The 17,840-nt window shown below is 45.1% G+C and overlaps 3 protein-coding genes across 3 annotated transcripts in view; 2 read left to right on the top strand and 1 right to left on the bottom strand.

Annotated features, from left to right (window-relative positions):
* The window catches only part of LOC117262822 (rhombotin-1-like), a 25,872-nt gene extending 25,342 nt beyond the window's left edge, over positions 1-530 (top strand). Inside the window, exon 5 of the mRNA XM_033635974.2 lies at positions 1-530. This exon is cut by the window's left edge and continues 18 nt beyond it. The gene's annotated coding sequence lies outside the window, so the exon portion shown is untranslated.
* A 901-nt stretch (positions 531-1,431) lies between these two features.
* Positions 1,432-11,443, top strand: ric3b (RIC3 acetylcholine receptor chaperone b). The gene is made up of 6 exons (XM_033634664.2): positions 1,432-1,667; positions 3,862-4,088; positions 4,445-4,523; positions 4,753-4,846; positions 5,647-5,777; positions 8,446-11,443. Exons 1-6 carry the CDS (start codon positions 1,547-1,549, stop codon positions 8,919-8,921), a joined length of 1,128 nt encoding a protein of 375 aa, XP_033490555.2. The 5' UTR covers positions 1,432-1,546; the 3' UTR covers positions 8,922-11,443.
* Positions 11,433-16,878, bottom strand: psma1 (proteasome 20S subunit alpha 1). The gene is made up of 10 exons (XM_033633966.2): positions 16,805-16,878; positions 15,897-15,941; positions 15,690-15,791; positions 14,825-14,928; positions 13,873-13,961; positions 13,674-13,744; positions 13,424-13,553; positions 13,042-13,121; positions 12,149-12,253; positions 11,433-11,719 (listed from the first exon to the last, which is right to left on the bottom strand). The coding sequence occupies exons 1-10, from the start codon at positions 16,805-16,807 to the stop codon at positions 11,654-11,656; spliced, it is 795 nt and encodes a 264-aa protein (XP_033489857.1). The 5' UTR covers positions 16,808-16,878; the 3' UTR covers positions 11,433-11,653.
* Positions 16,879-17,840: the final 962 nt, after the last annotated feature.

The following is a 17,840-nucleotide window of genomic DNA, read 5'->3' as shown; positions in this document are numbered from 1 at the left end:
AGAGCCAGCTGGACGATGAAGCTCACAGCAGCAGAGTCTTCATCAGTTTCCTGTTTCAGACGTGTTTCCTCTGACTGAACTCTTTGTTATCGAGCTGCGTGGAAACATTTCAGACGGGCCAGAGGTCGACCGGGACGTGAGGATGAGGAGGATGTTTGATGTGGATGAAGATGCTTCGGCCCTTCGTTTTCTTTTTTATTTTAACATTGAACACATAATAATCTGAAGAGTCTGTTCACCAGAGTGGAAATTACACACCAGGTGGATGGAGGGAACAAGTCATCCGTCACAGAGAGAAATACTGAGCCTGTCTCTGACTGTCAGGTCGCTCTGAACGCCGTCCTCCTCTGTGGTCGACTCCGCCCACCAAAACAAACTCCGACATGTTCACAGGTGTAAATACAGCTCCAGGTCCTTCGTCTCTCTGAGGACTGGACTGAACGGAGCTTTGAACCCGACACACTTCAGTTTTCACTCTGATCTCAAACTGTTTTTTTCTTCTTAACTAATTAAAGTGAATTTTAATTTCAGTTTGTGAACTCATTATTTGTCGTGAGTGACATCAGAGGGAGGAAGTGACCTAACTCTCCCCTCAGGACAGTTTATTGGACATATACAAAATAAGAGTTTGTCTGATATGGTTTTCATTGGGATGAGTGAGTACACCATTATCTGTATCTGTGTCTGTGTCTGTGTCTGTTCAACCAACTAAATGATCTGTATCTGTACTCCAAGGGGACGGGGTTAAAATCTAAAGTGGGTTGGGCCTAACCAGAGGTTGATATTTAAAAAGATTATGTTCATATACTCTGCTCAATAACCTGAAGGGAGCATTAATGGTCCCAGTCTGACAGGAAGTCAGTTAAACTTTAGGAATCAGTCCAGTGACTGTGAATCAGTTTCAGCTGCTTTGGGTCAAATCAAAGAGATAAACAGGAAATGGTTTTACATGTGGTGTCCACAGACAGTGTCTCTCTCCCCATCCTTCTTCTCTAGTTTGGCCTCCTGCTAGTGTCTGTGTCACTACTGGGAGCATGAGGCGGCACCTGGCTGCACAGGTGGTCCAGCTCCTGTCACATCCACACCTGTGCTCACAGGAAGGTTTGCAAATCCACAAGGAACAAAATAAAACAAGAAAACAGGAAAACTATAAAATGTGCTCCATAAATTATATTATTGAAAATAAAGTTTATAATTAGATTCTAATTTTTATTTTTGACATTCTGAATTAGAATAAATTTTGATTTATGAATGGGATACTATTACAAAACTTTTTGTTTTTGTTTATTATTATTATTATTATTATTATCATCATCAATAATAATAATAATAAATGTATAAACATTACATTACATTAATTTGACGGTACTTTGGCGCCACCCGGTGGTGAATCACTTCCGTTACAGCTGCGGCTCACTTCCGGTCCTCGGGTCAATCAGGAAGTAAACGGCTGGATGAGACTCACCGAGCCGCCGTCTGCCCCGTTATCTCACCGTAAAACGGTCACACATCATCAGCACGCTCACCTGGAGGCTCACCTGTCGGTATGGCCATGTCAACGTTTCAGAAGGTCACCCTCGCGACGTGTCTCGTGCTCTGCGTCGCGCTGCTGCTGCCCAAAATGCTGCTGTCGCGAGGCAGGAAGGATGCTGCGGAGCGGCCGGACGGTGCGTCACTTCTTACCTGTGTGTGTGCGTGTGTGTGTGCGCGTGTGTACATCCTGAGCTGGTCAGGTGTGTCCTCAGATTATTATTTAAATGTTTTTATTTGATACTGAACATCACCTGCTGGTGTTTCACCCTGCAGTTACACTTTCCTCCCTGAAGAGGGCGACAAACAGAGACAACAACAGAGTCAGTTTATTAGGTACACAGAGCTGCAGCCGAGGTGCCAGTTTATTAGGTACACAGAGCTGCAGCCGAGGTGCCAGTTTATTAGGTACACAGAGCTACAGCTCAGGTGCCAGTTTATTAGGTACACAGAGCTGTAGCCGAGGTGCCAGTTTATTAGGTACACAGAGCTGCAGCTCAGGTGCCAGTTTATTAGGTACACAGAGCTGTAGCCGAGGTGCCAGTTTATTAGGTACACAGAGCTGCAGCTCAGGTGCCAGTTTATTAGGTACACAGAGCTACAGCTCAGGTGCCAGTTTATTAGGTACACAGAGCTACAGCTCAGGTGCCAGTTTATTAGGTACACAGAGCTACAGCTCAGGTGCCAGTTTATTAGGTACACAGAGCTACAGCTCAGGTGCCAGTTTATTAGGTACACAGAGCTACAGCTCAGGTGCCAGTTTATTAGGTACACAGAGCTACAGCTCAGGTGCCAGTTTATTAGGTACACAGAGCTGCAGCTCAGGTGCCAGTTTATTAGGTACACAGAGCTGCAGCCGAGGTGCCAGTTTATTAGGTACACAGAGCTGCAGCTCAGGTGCCAGTTTATTAGGTACACAGAGCTGCAGCTCAGGTGCCAGTTTATTAGGTACACAGAGCTACAGCTCAGGTGCCAGTTTATTAGGTACACAGAGCTACAGCTCAGGTGCCAGTTTATTAGGTACACAGAGCTGCAGCCGAGGTGCCAGTTTATTAGGTACACAGAGCTGCAGCCGAGGTGCCAGTTTATTAGGTACACAGAGCTGCAGCCGAGGTGCCAGTTTATTAGGTACACAGAGCTGCAGCTCAGGTGCCAGTTTATTAGGTACACAGAGCTACAGCTCAGGTGCCAGTTTATTAGGTACACAGAGCTACAGCTCAGGTGCCAGTTTATTAGGTACACAGAGCTGCAGCCGAGGTGCCAGTTTATTAGGTACACAGAGCTGCAGCTCAGGTGCCAGTTTATTAGGTACACAGAGCTGCAGCTCAGGTGCCAGTTTATTAGGTACACAGAGCTGCAGCCGAGGTGCCAGTTTATTAGGTACACAGAGCTGCACCTCAGGTGCCAGTTTATTAGGTACACAGAGCTACAGCTCAGGTGCCAGTTTATTAGGTACACAGAGGTACAGCTCAGGTGCCAGTTTATTAGGTACACAGAGCTGCAGCTCAGGTGCCAGTTTATTAGGTACACAGAGCTACAGCCGAGGTGCCAGTTTATTAGGTACACAGAGCTGCAGCTCAGGTGCCAGTTTATTAGGTACACAGAGCTGCAGCCGAGGTGCCAGTTTATTAGGTACACAGAGCTGCAGCTCAGGTGCCAGTTTATTAGGTACACAGAGCTGCAGCTCAGGTGCCAGTTTATTAGGTACACAGAGCTACAGCTCAGGTGCCAGTTTATTAGGTACACAGAGCTGCAGCTCAGGTGCCAGTTTATTAGGTACACAGAGCTGCAGCTCAGGTGCCAGTTTATTAGGTACACAGAGCTACAGCTCAGGTGCCAGTTTATTAGGTACACAGAGCTGCAGCTCAGGTGCCAGTTTATTAGGTACACAGAGCTGCAGCTCAGGTGCCAGTTTATTAGGTACACAGAGCTGCAGCCGAGGTGCCAGTTTATTAGGTACACAGAGTTGCAGCTCAGGTGCCAGTTTATTAGGTACACAGAGCTGCAGCTCAGGTGCCAGTTTATTAGGTACACAGAGCTGCAGCTCAGGTGCCAGTTTATTAGGTACACAGAGCTGCAGCTCAGGTGCCAGTTTATTAGGTACACAGAGCTGCAGCCGAGGTGCCAGTTTATTAGGTACACAGAGCTGCAGCTCAGGTGCCAGTTTATTAGGTACACAGAGCTGCAGCTCAGGTGCCAGTTTATTAGGTACACAGAGCTACAGCTGAGGTGCCAGTTTATTAGGTACACAGAGCTGCAGCTCAGGTGCCAGTTGGCACCTGTGGCCCCTCCACTGACTCCTCCCCCTCCTCATATCGTCTCCTCCTGCAGGCTCAGGTCACTTCCCTCCCATGATGCACCGTCAGATGGCGCCGGAGGGTCGAGGTCAGCGGGCCGCCGGCTCCAGTTTCTCCAGAGCTCATAACTCTGAGGCCATAGCCAGAGCCAAGGGAGCAGGGACAGGAGCCGGGACGGGAGGGAAGTCCAACCTGGCGGGACAGATCATCCCCGTGTACGGTTTCGGGATCCTTCTCTACATCCTCTACATCCTGTTCAAGGTCAGACGTCGCACACTCAGCAGACCACTGCGTTCATCACACACTGTGGACACAGAGTCAGTTTAAAATGTTCTCAGGATCTTTAAGTTTTCATTTAATCTTTTTATTCGTTCTGCTCACGTCCAGGCAGCAGTCAAACTCACAACCAGACATATAAACATAGATAAACATATATTCAGATCACTGAGAGGTTTGACTCCAGAGAGCAGACGTGTTCCTGTGACAGAAACAGTTTGGTGTTGGACACACTCTGCTGGGGGATGAGCTGTGATGTGTTTTAATCCTGTTACTGTCTGTCTGTCTCTGTCTGTCTGTGTGTGTGTGTCTGTGTGTGTGTGTGTGTGTCTGTGTGTCAGATCACGTCGAAGGGGAACAACAAACCATCAGAGAGCAGGTTTCCTTCAGTTCGCTCAGAGAACATGAAGAGAAAGATCAGTGAGTATCAGCGTCACTTACACTGAAACATTTCTCATCTCATTCAAGATAAAAACCATCTGAATGTGTTCCACTGATGAAGAGTCAGAATGTCCTCAGCTCTCTTAAACCTTAATGAAATGCTTCGTCCCTACAGGCCGCAGCTGTATCGTCTGTGTGGTGGTCGGATTTCAATCTGTTTAATCTGTGTTTGTCTTCAAACTTGTTTCTGTCCTGGTTTCTTCTCCAGCCGACTTTGAGTTGGCGCAGCTGCAGGACAAACTGAGGGAGACAGAGCTGGTGATGGAGAACATCGTTTCTAACGCCCACCACAGTCCTGACAGGTGGGTGGAGTCATGTCATAGCCCCGCCCCTCCTGACAGGAGCCACTCCTTTAATGGAGCTCATTATTTAATTAAATGTCTGAAATCATCTTTTCTACAGCGGAGATAGAGACGAACACGACGCTCCCATCCTGTCTGCAGTTTGTTCTCACCCTGTCACATGATCATCTCTCATGAATGAACTCCAGTCGGCTCAGAGTTTTGATTCCTTTTATTCCTTTCAGAGCTTTACGACCATGTTTGACACCTGCTCTTTTCTCATATGTTATCTTCACAAATACTGAGCTGGAAAATTCAAATAAATCAGGACAGATATTTATTACAGATACAGTAATAAGCAGGAAACAGCTGAGTGAAGAAAAGAGTCTCCAGCAACCTCTGAGTGTACAGAAAAAACTGAGCGACATTTATGTTACAGAACAACTGAGACATGTCACTAACATGTGACAAATATTGGAAAATATAGAAATATTATTGACTCTAAAGTGACTTTTTATTTCTGTGTGTATTTGGTTTTATTCCCCTCAGTGTTCAGACACACAGAACGGACTGTATTTCTCCCTCCTTAAACACACCCAGCTCTCCATGAGGCAAAGTTACAGATCAGAAAATCCTCGGTGATATTAAAGGAGTATAAAAAAAGAAAAAGAAAAGTCAAACTGATCAGCAACCAAAACTCCATCAGCTGATCAGCAGAGAAACGTAACATGGGTTAAATGTGTATATGTACAGTCTGTTAGCTGTTACAGCCGAGGAGTGGAGGACGTTCAGGGTGCTTCAGTGTTCTCCGTGTGTTTCAGGGTGAAAGGGGTGACAGCGGATCAGGAGGAGAGTCTCCTGCAGCAGCTGACTGAGATCACTCGAGTGATGCAGGAGGGCCAGCTGGTGGACAACATAGCACCAGAGAAGAAGAGCCAGGAGGACTGGGAAGGTACATGATCGTGCACAGACATAGTCGCTGCTCCCTGATGAAGCGTCTCAGGCAGAGTCAGAGACATTTCTGATGTTAAATCTCAAAGTATCTCAGATCGTCTACAGACTGAGAGCAGCAGCACGGTGAAGCTCTGTGATGGTTTACTGAAGTTATTTTGGTTCTGTATCTGCATTAAGTGAAACCAGCGGCTTCCTGGACGACAGGAAGTCTGAATTTGTGTTTGTTCCACATGATGAGCTGTAGTTTTAGTTTCAGTTGTAAACAAAGATTATATCCAGATTTATAGTCTCAGGACTTGAGACGCAGTATCAGCTGACAAATACTGACAACATCATGTTCATCTGTTGCAACTCAAAGTTCCTGGATTGAACGAGGTGACAAACACTTCATTAGTGGTGGAAGAAGTAGTCAGAAGCCAAAGTACTAATACCACACTGTGAAATACTCCACTACATTTAAAGTCCTGCACTCAGAATATCTGTGGATGAATATTCCTGCTGCATTAATGTGTCATTTCCTGCAGTTTAATCTACAGCTCTGCAGCATGTTCTATGATCAGGTCCGTACAGAATCTGCACCTGCAGAACTCAAAACTCCACCACTGACCCAAAACAACTGAGACGCCTTTAAACCAATCAGAGCCTGGGATTCATTAATAAAAATCATACAAACAAGACAATGAAAGGAGGGCAGGGTGTGGAGAGCTTAGAAAGTAATGATGAGGAGTTTGAGGTGGATATGTTGGGGGACGGGGAGCCAGAGGAGGTTATGAAGGACGGGGGTGAGGTGGTCACGGGTGTGTGAGAAGACGAGCAGCAGAATTCTGGATATACTGAAGTTTCTTGAGGGTTTTGGATGATGAACCGTAGAGGAGACTGTTGCTGGTGTCCAGTCTGGAGGTGATGAATGCATGAATGAGAGTTGGACGGAGGAGGGTGATGTTTCTGAGATGGAAGAAGGCTGATTTGATGATGTGTTTGATGTGTTAGTCAAAAGAGAGGGTTGATCAAAGATGACACCAAGGTTACGGACATGAGGAGAGCAGAGTGGAGCTGTCGATGGAGACGGAGAAGTTATGGGTGGATTTGATGAGAAATTTGGGGCCGATGATGATGATGATGATGATGATGATGATGAGGACTTCGGATTTGTCACAGTTAAGTTTGAGGAAGTCGGTTTGCAGCTAGGATTTGATTTAAGTGATGCAGTTGTTGAGGGTGGAGCGAGCAGCGGCAGTGATGGCTCTGTTGGAGATATGGAGCTGATTGTCATCAGCAAAGCAGTGAAACTGATGTCCATGATGACGGCGGATTATGTGACTGAGGGGGAGAATGTACAGGATGAAGAGGAGGGAGCCGATTACTGAACCTTGGGGAACACCTTGGAAGCGGGGAGCAGTGGGGGATTTGCAATTGTTTATGCTGATGAAGTGGTGTCTGTCGGAGAGGTAGGAGTTAACCAGGAGAGAGCAGTGCTGGTGATGTTAAGAGCGGTTTCAAGGCGGGAGAGAAGGACGGAGTGGTCGATGGCGTCGAATGCTGCACTCAGGTCAAGTAGTAGGAGCATGTTGAGTTTGCCGGCATCAGAGGAGAGGAGAAGGTCATTTGAGACTTTGAGGAGGGCAGATTCAGTGCTGTGCTGGGAACGGACACCAGACTGGAATGATTCATAGAGGTTATTGGCAGAGATTGAGGTGGGCTTTAAGTCATGAAGCAACAGCACACTCCAGAAGTTTTGATGGAAAGGGAGGTTGGAGATGGGTCTGTAGGTGTTCGTGATGTCAGGATTGAGTCCAGGCTTTTTTAAGATGGGGGTGACAGCAGCAAGTTTGAGGGAGAGTGGGAGAGAGCCAGTAGAAAGGGAGGAGTTACTTATTGTTGTGATGAGCGGCGATAAAGTGTGAAGGCAGGCCTTGATGAGATGGGATGGGATAGGGTCCAGGGTGCAAGTGGCAGCTTTCATTCCCGCCATGAGAACAGGTTAGTCTGTGAGGGAGACTGGGGTGAACTGAGAGAGGTAGGCAGGTTGAGGGAGGGCAAAGGTTGGGAGGAGGAGGAGATGGAGGAGTGGACAGGTCTCTGTGGATAGCTTCAACTTGTTCCTGGAAAAATGACAGAGGTGCATTTACTGACTGGATTGGGATCAATTGTTGAGGGGGTTCAAAAACGGTTGTTACCATAAATGAATGTTGTCGATCACATTACCAGCAAAAAAAAAAAAACAACAACCCAAAAAACATTCAGCATATTTTTCATTTTAGATCAGTGTTGAAAACTATTAAAAACCCTGCAGATTCTGTTCAGGTCTGTCCATGAGACCATGGCACGTTCCAACAGGATTGTTTTAGCTTCAGGAGCAGCGCACACAGGAACTCTTCATCCTTCAGTTGATCACAAAATCAATGTGATCCTGAAAACTGTCAGACAGGTAGTGCAGTAAAAAGTACGGCATGAAGAGGTGAGATGAAGATGAGGAGGAGGAGGAGGAGGAGGAGAAAGTTGTGTGCAATAGAAAGTAAAGTACCTGAGTAAATGTACTTAGTTACATTCCATCTCTGACTAAAGATGTATCAGCAGGTCTGAGGAGTAAGAAGTGGTCGATTCATTGATCTGTGATCTGCTGATCAGTTTGTGACTGATGAAATGTTTCTGTGACGTCCGTGCAGATTATGGCGAGGAGCGTCAGCAGCTGTGGGAACGCCCCCACTGCTGCTGTCATCACGGTCAGCAGCACCGCCATCCACAGACGGAGACAGAGACGGAGAGGATGCAGGCTGACGGAGACGACCTTCCTGAGGATGTTACAGGTGGAGGACAGGCTGCTGACGGAGCGGAGAACCTGAACAGAGACAGAGAGTCTGATCTGACAGCAGGAAGCGAAGAGGATGTGACATCAGAGGGAGATCTAAAGGACAGGGTGAACGTGAATGAACACACGGAGGGAGCACGTGACATCGACCTGGGCGTCCCAGAGGAGGATCTGGCTGCTGTCCTGAAGGAGCTGGAGCTCACTCTGAAGATGACGTCCATGATGGAGCAGGAGAAGATGGAGGACCTCAGCAGAACCACGGAGACCGACACTTCCTGCGGCGCCGTGAGGCAGAGGAACAAGAGGAGGAGAGCGAAGAAAGCTTCACATTGACTCCGACAGGACTGAACTCCAGCCGGCTGTCTGTGAGGACGGCTGCTGCGTCTTCTTTTAAATCTGAACCTGAGTCTGAACCTGTCTCCATCAGACAGGCAGGAGGAGCATGAGAGGTGGTGAACACATGAACGTGTGTTGCCGGCTTTGTTTCTCTTTACTTGAAGTGAGTCAGTGAGAAAATGTGAGAACAGGACAGTTTTATATCAGCTTCACGTCAGCTTCACGTCAGCTTCAGTCAGCTTCACGTCAGCTTCACGTCAGCTTCACGTCAGCTTCACATCAGCTTCACGTCAACTTCAGTCAGCTTCACGTCAGCTTCACGTCAGCTTCACGTCAGCTTCATATCAGCTTCACGTCAGCTTCATATCAGCTTCACGTCAGCTTCACGTCAGCTTCACGTCAGCTTCAGTCAGCTTCACGTCAGCTTCACGTCAGCTTCACGTCAGCTTCAGTCAGCTTCACGTCAGCTTCACGTCAGCTTCACATCAGCTTCACGTCAGCTTCACGTCAGCTTCACGTCAGCTTCACATCAGCTTCACGTCAACTTCACGTCAGCTTCACGTCAGCTTCACGTCAGCTTCAGTCAGCTTCACGTCAGCTTCACGTCAGCTTCAGTCAGCTTCACGTCAGCTTCATATCAGCTTCACGTCAGCTTCATATCAGCTTCACGTCAGCTTCACGTCAGCTTCACGTCAGCTTCAGTCAGCTTCACGTCAGCTTCACGTCAGCTTCATGTCAGCTTCACGTCAGCTTCATGTCAGCTTCACGTCAGCTTCACGTCAGCTTCATGTCAGCTTCACGTCAGCTTCACGTCAGCTTCATGTCAGCTTCATCCTCCAGACAGAAAACAAAGAGGTGTAGTTTATGTTCCTGAAACAGCTCTGACACTTGTCGTATCTCTTTAAGAAACAAAAGCAGGAGCCTCATAAAAACTCTTCCAAACACAAACAACAACAACATCAGTCTGCATCATGTAAACATCCAGTAAACGCTAAGTTTAGACCCTGTCTCCCATGTTTCTGTTTCCAGGTGACTGACTGGAGCAACAGTTTGTGAAACTGGTCCCAGTACAGGCTGAGAGCTCTGCAGTGTTTCACCTCAGGGATGTTCACACCTTCACTTTACTGCACTAACAATAAAACTGCATCAGGACCATTGTTGATGGGGGCCATCAAGAACTGCACTGAGCATTTTGTTTACAGTAAACAAGTCAAAAACAACAGTAGCATGTGAACAAACTGGTGTTTAAAGGGTTGAAACACTGAAAATGAATTAATCTTTGGTCGTTATAATCAGGACTGAATTGGTTAAAAGATTTATGTAGAAAATAATATTAATATATAATATTTTAATGGCAGGAAGGCAGGAGGAACTTTAGTTAAAGGATCCATTGATGATGAAAGGATCCCTACAGAGATAGAGCTTTGTGTTCACTGCTGCAGACCTCAGTCAGTACTGGACCTGATTCATTACCTGCTGCTCCCATCACACACTCACACCTGGGACTTCAGAGTATGTTTTTGTTGAGGAAATGTTATTTATTATATTTCATGTCTTCAGTCGTCACGTCAGGAGCTTTAAATCAGATGTCATTCTGAAATTTATAAATGAGGAGCAGACACGTCTGAATCAGGACGCTTCACAAGATGCTTACTGTACAAAGAAGTTCACGAACACCAGACAGACGCTGTTTTAGTTCAGATGGGTCGATAACAAGAAGCTCTGATGACATGTTGTCACATGACTCACATCGCTGCAGTTTACTGAGGTGTTTGTACCTTTTCTCAACTTTCTCTGAACAAATCTGACGACTGTCGTTTTAAACTCAGTGACAACAAAGTGGGAACAAGACGAGGGTCATTTTAAATGTTATCAGTGTGGCTGAAGTCATTTTCACATCACAGGAGGAACAGCATTTGTTAAATGTGTCAAATATCATTTTAAATCAAATATAGTCGTGCTGCACACGTCCTGGCCACAAATGATTTTCAGCAGGCTCAGAGATCACCGTGACTCAGTGCAGAGCTCCACACAAATCACACCTCAATCATGCATTTTACAAAGAAAATAGAAATAATGATGCAAAAATGTTTCTCGCCTTCTAATATTGTAAATCATGCAGCAGCTGTAATATCAATGAAGTTCAGCCCTGTAGAAAACCTGCCTGACAGTAACAGACTCTTGTCTGACAACATTTAAGGCTTTTAACGAACCTGCTGTTTTTGGGTTCTAAATTATTTAAAGATTTTTACTTTTATAAACTTAATTTATTTCTTCTCTGTTGAAAAAGGGACCTGTGTGTTTATCAGTGATTAAAATATTATGAGTAACTTTAAATAAAATGATCTGGGTTCACTTGTAACTCCTGAAGAGTTTTACATTGATTTATTTTCACTGCAGTGGATCAGATTGTTTGTTTGTTTGTCAGCTGCAGTGTTGTTGATCCAAACACTCAAGTATTATTGTGAATTCAAACAGGAAAGATTTAATTAATAAAGAGCTGCAGCATAATTCAAAAAAAGACTTTATTAGTTGTATAATGGTCGACTGCTCATACAAAAGCAACATCACACTGATGTTTGCAGAATATTTTGGATTGACAGTTCAGCGAGTGGCACGTCACAACAACAACACCCCCCCTCATATTTACTGAGTTACAGTTCAGTGTCAGGTCGGCCTGGGTTTGTGCCCGCCCCCTCTGATGACAGGAAGTTAACTAACAGAACGTCTCAGTGCTCCATGGGCTCGTCAGGCGCCTCTCCGGCGGCGGGAGGTTCATCTGCAGGCTGAGCGACCTGACACACACACACACACACACACACACACACACACACACACACACACACACACACACACACACACACAGAGGAGCGGTTTAAACACACACACACATCAGTCTGTCCAACACTCACATTAATATTCAGTTTAACAAATCAATAACAGAAAATCTGCGTTCAACAGACACACCTGTAAATTATAACTTAATGTCCTTCAGCAAATAACAACAGTGAAATCTTGTTTTTCCCCCATGACCCCCAACATGTGAGAATATTTTAACTGTGTGTCGCTGGTTAACGACACGGAGGACTGAGGTCACATCTGATATAACCAACAGTGTTCAGCAGGTACAGAGCTCCAGTTTGGACCAATCACATCCATGATAGACAAACACAGAAGAAAACAAACAGCAGGAAGATGATATTAATAAATCCTTCACACAGTACCTTCCTCTGTGGCCTCTCCTCCAGTCCCTCCAGGAACGGAGCAACATCATCATCATCATAGATGACAAACTCCATGTCCTTCCCCACGATGCCGATGGACACGTTCTGAAAGACGGACGAGTGAAAATAAGAAACGACCTGTGTTGTGTTTCATTTAAAAGATCAACATCATCCTCAGCGCTGACTGCAGCTGGGCTTTCATATCGTTTTACTGAATCTGCATCTGTCATGGTTACACTTCATTTAGGGTGGATTTAGTTGTTTTGATGAAGTTATTAATATTCAGTGTATAGAAACTTAAGTTTTGATTTTACTGGAAAGAGTAGATTTGATTCAGCCTCATTTCACCTGCTGGGTGAGGTGTTGGATTCATACTGATCTAAGGCTGCATCCTGAAACTCAAAGACTGGTAACCTCTCAGCTGCCTGATGATTCTTTTGCTCTCCAGTACAGGAAGCTGCAGACACAGACCCCAGGTGAGTCTGAGTTTGTTTCATATCTTGTGTCTACAAAAGGTGTTGCTGCACATTTCTGATCCGTCGTTAACATAGTTAGCGCACATTAGTTTGGAGGGTTAACTTGGCTTGTTTACTATATCACATGAAGCCACCATCACCCTGAACGTCCCAGTGAACCCAGTTCAAACTGTATATGGACAAAGAGGAAAATATCATAAAATGTTTGTGTCGTCAGCCTTCGACTGACAAGATGCTGAGTCGGGTGTGGCCCCACATTTATCCCACAACCCCAGTTTGACGCTCATCTGTTTCACTGCTCTGACAGACACAAGTTTTATCACAGGCAGGACGAGCGCATGACTGAAGACACAAATGAAGACAGAGACGAGTGGTCTGTTGTGTAGCAGAGTGTTGAACAGGAGGCAGCTGGCGTACCTTGGTGGTGAGGTCCTGCTCAGTGGGAAGAGTTTCTCTGAGAGCACGCAGGCCGTGCTGCACCAGCTCATTCAGATTACCTGAAGACAACAAATGATCTTTAAGTATTTTCACTTGTTAGTCAGCAGGCGGAGGACACTGTCAGGTACTGAGGCCGCCCATGTTTAAACTGTGAAGCTGCTAAATGAGATCACTGATGAGCAAACGGTCATCTCATGACACTAACAGACCGTTTACACAGCAGACAGTAACACGTGTTATTAATAGCACTAACGACGCCTCTTCTGGACATCCAGGAACAAAAAGAAATGAAACCCGCCAATAAAGACGCAGGAATATTGATATGATAGAACAAGGTGAAGTGAAATACAGCTGATCTTACAGTCAGAGAACTTCTCCATGAACCTCTCCAGGTAGGTGCGTGCAGACTGAGAGCGCGCGCCGATGGACATGGCTTTACAGTCAAAGTAGTTGGCTGACGGGCACGTCTGGAAGATGTGAGGTCCCATGTCCTGGACAACACGTGACAACACAACAAGAGATACGGTCAAACTTTAAATCAGTACGAGTTTTATTCTTTTATAGGAGATTAACACTGCAGATAAATAAAATATCTGAGTGAGCAAACTCACATCATAGCCAGCAATGAGGAGTCCGACGCCGTACGGCCTCCTTCCATATCTCTGTGTCGGGATTTGGGTTTCTGAAGGTTCAGTTAAGGTTCACTCTCATTTTACTTCACAGAGTATTCACACAAGGAAAACTGAGACTGTGGTGTACAGAAAATAACATTTTTACAACAGAGATTGAAGCTGCCAGAGGTGAGGATACTGCTGCCAATAAGAGAGACGAGACGAGATGTGGGGAGGGGCCTGTCGAACACAAACCTTGAGTCCAAGCACTCCTGACGCATGAAGTTGCTGTGGAGGAGAAGGTGTCAGGATAACTTCTTCACTTATTATACAGTCAGGTCCATAATTATTTGGACAATGATACAGTTGTCATCATTTTGGCTCTGTACACCACCACAATGGGTTTTAAATGAAACAATGGAAGGAATAGGAATGACAACCATTTCTTCACACAGTCCCCCGACTTTAAGGGCTCATAAGTATTTGGACAAACTAACATAATCATCAATTAAACAGTCAGTTTTAATACTTGGTTGCAAATCCTTTACAGTCAATGACCTGAAGCATACTGCAAAAGCAACCAAAGACATTTTTAAGGCAAAGAAGTGGAATGTTGTGCAATGGCCAAGTCATATCAACTGACCTGAATCCAATTGAGCATGCGTTTCTCTTGCTGAAGCCAAAACTGAGGGCAAAACACCCAAAACACAAGCAGGAAGTGCAGACGGCTGCAGTAAAGGGCTGGCAGAGCATCACCAGGGAAGAAACCCAGCATCTGATGATACCTATGTGTCCAACACTTCAGGCAGTCATTGACTGTAAAGGATTTGCAACCAAGTATTAAAACTGACTGTTTAATTGATGATTATGTTAGTTTGTCCAAATACTTATGAGCCCTTAAAGTCGGGGGACTGTGTGAAGAAATGGTTGTCATTCCTACACGGTTCATACTACATTTTTGAAAAAAGCCTTAAATGAAAGCTGAGAGTCTGCACTTTAAGCAGGTATTCATTGTTTCATTTAAAACCCATTGTGGTGGTGTACAGAGCCAAAATGATGACAACTGTATCATTGTCCAAATAATTATGGACCTGACTGTATATTATAGATTCACAGGTTCACTGAAAATCATCAAGGCGTCAGTGACCTACCAGAGCAGTCTGGCATCAGCAGTCAGTCCAGCGATGGAGATGCCGATGTGGTTGTCAACATGGAGGATCTTCTTCTGGTGAGCAGCCAGTTCAGACTGAGCTCTCTGCAGAGACACACAAACAGATGTTCTCTGACTGCTGCTGAATCTGACACATGATCAGCTGTTTGTTAATATTTAAACGCTCCATTAAACAATGACATCACACAGTTAAGTCATGGTTTACTGTTCCCAAATAAAAAACTCAGTTGGATATAGTAAACATCAGGAGGGAGCAATTTCTACTTGAAGCTTTACTCGTCATGTATGGTGAGTAAAACGTGTCACCGGGGCTAAACCCCAGTGTAGCTGTGCACCAGTCCATGTTTCCATGCTAAGTCACCTGAGCTACACTGACTGGAACCATGGGTCCTCTTGCTGTGGTAAGAGTTCAGTGTCTGGGAGGCGTCCTGCCCAGAGCTAACAGTGTGGGCTCACTGCTGTGAGAGCTTCCTGACCAGGTGTGGACCTGTAACTGAGGGGAATCTACACAGGGCCTTGCTGTACAGCCACAAGTGAGCCGCTGCCTTGGTGTTTTCTTATGTTTCTTTGTTGGTTTTGATTTGTGCCCCCACAGCTACTGTAGGAGCATGAAGCCAGATTTATGCTTCCGCACTGAATCAGTGCTGTACCTACAGCACAGGCTCTGTGTCAACGCATAGCCTGTGCTCTAACCTATGTCATAGCCTGACGTTGCCTAAACTGTGTGCGGACCTGTTGTCTGGCGGGGGTTGGCACGGTAACAAAGTAAAGCATTTGTCAACAGGAGCAGTCGACAGTGTTGAAAGTTTTCAGGAGGCAGAGATACTGAGAGATAATGACCTCACCTTCAGAGCCACCAGGACTGCATGGGTTTTGGATTTGAGTCCTACAGTTGCAGAGCCTTGTTTCACTGCCTCCATGGCATACTCGATCTGATGGATCCGGCCCTGCACCAACATCAACACCGCTCATGTTATCTCCATGTTATCTCCATGACACTGACGTGACACAGTTACTGACACTGTGAGGTTAATAAAGAAACAGAGACTGACCTGTGGGCTCCATACCGTCACGTCGTTGTCGTACTGGTTGCGGAACTAATGGAAGAAAAAGAAGCCATAATGTAAAGTGACATTAGAGGAACATGAAACAACATGTATGTATGAGCTGATCTTACATAGTTATCCTGCATTATGAGCGGCTTCCTCGGTTAGCCTGTCTCTACACACCAGACTGAGTCTGTCTGCAGCCTGGACTCTTCTAGACTCAGGCTTTAAATTACAAACACGACTGAATAATTCATGAGTGCAGCTCTGTGTGCAGATACAGAGACTCAGGCATCAGCAGGTGTTCACAGCGCCGGGGACACTAAACCCTCCGTCCTGCGGGAAGCTAGCTGACATTAGCTGGATAACAACCGACAGTAGGAAAGTTTGTTGAATTACTACAGACAGGGAGCAGCGACACGAAGTAACGCGACATGTATTGACTTCACAATAGGAGTTATTAGTCTGAAGGTGAGGGCCGCTGAGCTGAAGGAAAACGAAAGTAAAGACTTCACACTTTAACTTGACGCTAACGTCTGCTAGCTACTCGGCGTTAGCCTGCTAACTGTTTAGCAGCCAATCAATCAGTAACGCAGTTACACTATCAGCCGCTAATGTCAGTAACTATACTATTAATTAGCAGTGAACCGTTTCTGTGGACACAAGTCATTCAGCCGCTATCAAAGCAGCTAACATTAGCCGGCTAACGCTAGCTAACAGTGTCGGTGTTTTGCTTACTCACAGTGCAGCCACAAGCTAGCCGGCTAACGTTAGCCTGCTGTTAATAAATAAGCCCGCGTTCTAGTTTCAAACAGTAAATGACACGTCACGAACACTGTGTGAGTTATTTACAGTGTAGACATGTTATACAGTGTTAGACTAATGAGCGTAGTTCAGATTTAATTCATAGTTACCATCTTTGCTTCAGACACACGATCTGCTCTCCTCCGGCTGAGCTGATCTCTACTCGATTTATTTTCCTGGACGTGACGTCGGGGGAAAACAACAGAGCACCGATTTCTGATCAGTGATCGAATAAAGTTGATTCTGGCTGCAAACAATAAAATGTAAATAAGTAAATAAAAACGAATTCTCACGGAATTGTAGTTCATTGTATAAATTAAGAAAAGATGAATCATCAAAATTATCAAATCGATCCAGAATCCAGAAAAATGCAGCTAAACATTTTTTACAATAGCAATACATTTTAAAAATCTACTTTCATGTCAAAATAAAAAATAGCAGCAGACAGTTATTGACATTTTTACACTGTGTGACATTTTGTAGTTATAATTTAAAGTTTAGTTTATTTAGAAAAGGACAGTGCAAATTGATAAATACAAGACGGTATTTTTCATCTGTTGCCCCTCTGAAAATACAACAAAGCACAAAAAAAGAAACAAACAAACAACAAACAGTTTGAAAGAGTTGTTTGAACACAACAACAACAGGATAAACAATTTACAAACTGGAAAAGGAGAATTCTTAAAGCACTACTAGTACAGAACAGCACTGTAGAATAAGCAGGACGTTTAATCAGCAGCAGAAGAGTTTAGTGCTCACGTGTGTGTGTGTGTGTGTGTGTGTGTGTGTCTGTGTCTGTGTCTGTTTGTATTAATTATTCATTGTTTTCATTGATGACTGAGACATCTGTTAGTGTTTAGTTCTCTGATATGAACTGGAATTACAGTCCACTCTCCAGCAGATGTGCAGTTTGCAGCCAGTGGTTTTCAGGCGCTTTGTGTCAGAACATTTTCAGACCAAAGACCCCTCAGCTGACAGAGACACAGCAGGGCCCCGACTACACTGTGTGTATAAAACTGAGCTGCATGTGTCTGTACCTACACTCACCTGTAGAGCGACCTGAACACCTTTTTATGGTGTACTCAACACTTACCTATTAGAATAATAATCATTGACAGATTCATGTGTTCATAAATAAAGTTTTAA

Source organism: Epinephelus lanceolatus, chromosome 5 (assembly GCF_041903045.1).
Source record: "Epinephelus lanceolatus isolate andai-2023 chromosome 5, ASM4190304v1, whole genome shotgun sequence".
Classification (NCBI taxonomy): domain Eukaryota; kingdom Metazoa; phylum Chordata; class Actinopteri; order Perciformes; family Serranidae; genus Epinephelus; species Epinephelus lanceolatus.
The sequence above is the reverse complement of the archived record's forward strand: the minus strand, read 5'-3'. Positions and strand labels throughout refer to the sequence as shown.

Excerpts from the sequence above, each read along its gene's own strand:
- ric3b (XM_033634664.2), top strand. The coding sequence starts at position 1,547 with ATGGCCATGTCAACGTTTCAGAAGGTCACCCTCGCGACGTGTCTCGTG. Across the intron at positions 4,524-4,752 it reads GAACATGAAGAGAAAGATCA|CCGACTTTGAGTTGGCGCAG; the intron begins GTGAGTATCAGC and ends TTTCTTCTCCAG. Across the intron at positions 4,847-5,646 it reads GCCCACCACAGTCCTGACAG|GGTGAAAGGGGTGACAGCGG; the intron begins GTGGGTGGAGTC and ends CGTGTGTTTCAG.
- psma1 (XM_033633966.2), bottom strand. Across the intron at positions 13,745-13,872 it reads CGTCTCTCTTATTGGCAGCA|AAACCCAAATCCCGACACAG; the intron begins GTATCCTCACCT and ends CTGAACCTTCAG. Across the intron at positions 11,720-12,148 it reads AGGAGAGGCCACAGAGGAAG|GTCGCTCAGCCTGCAGATGA; the intron begins GTACTGTGTGAA and ends TGTGTGTGTCAG.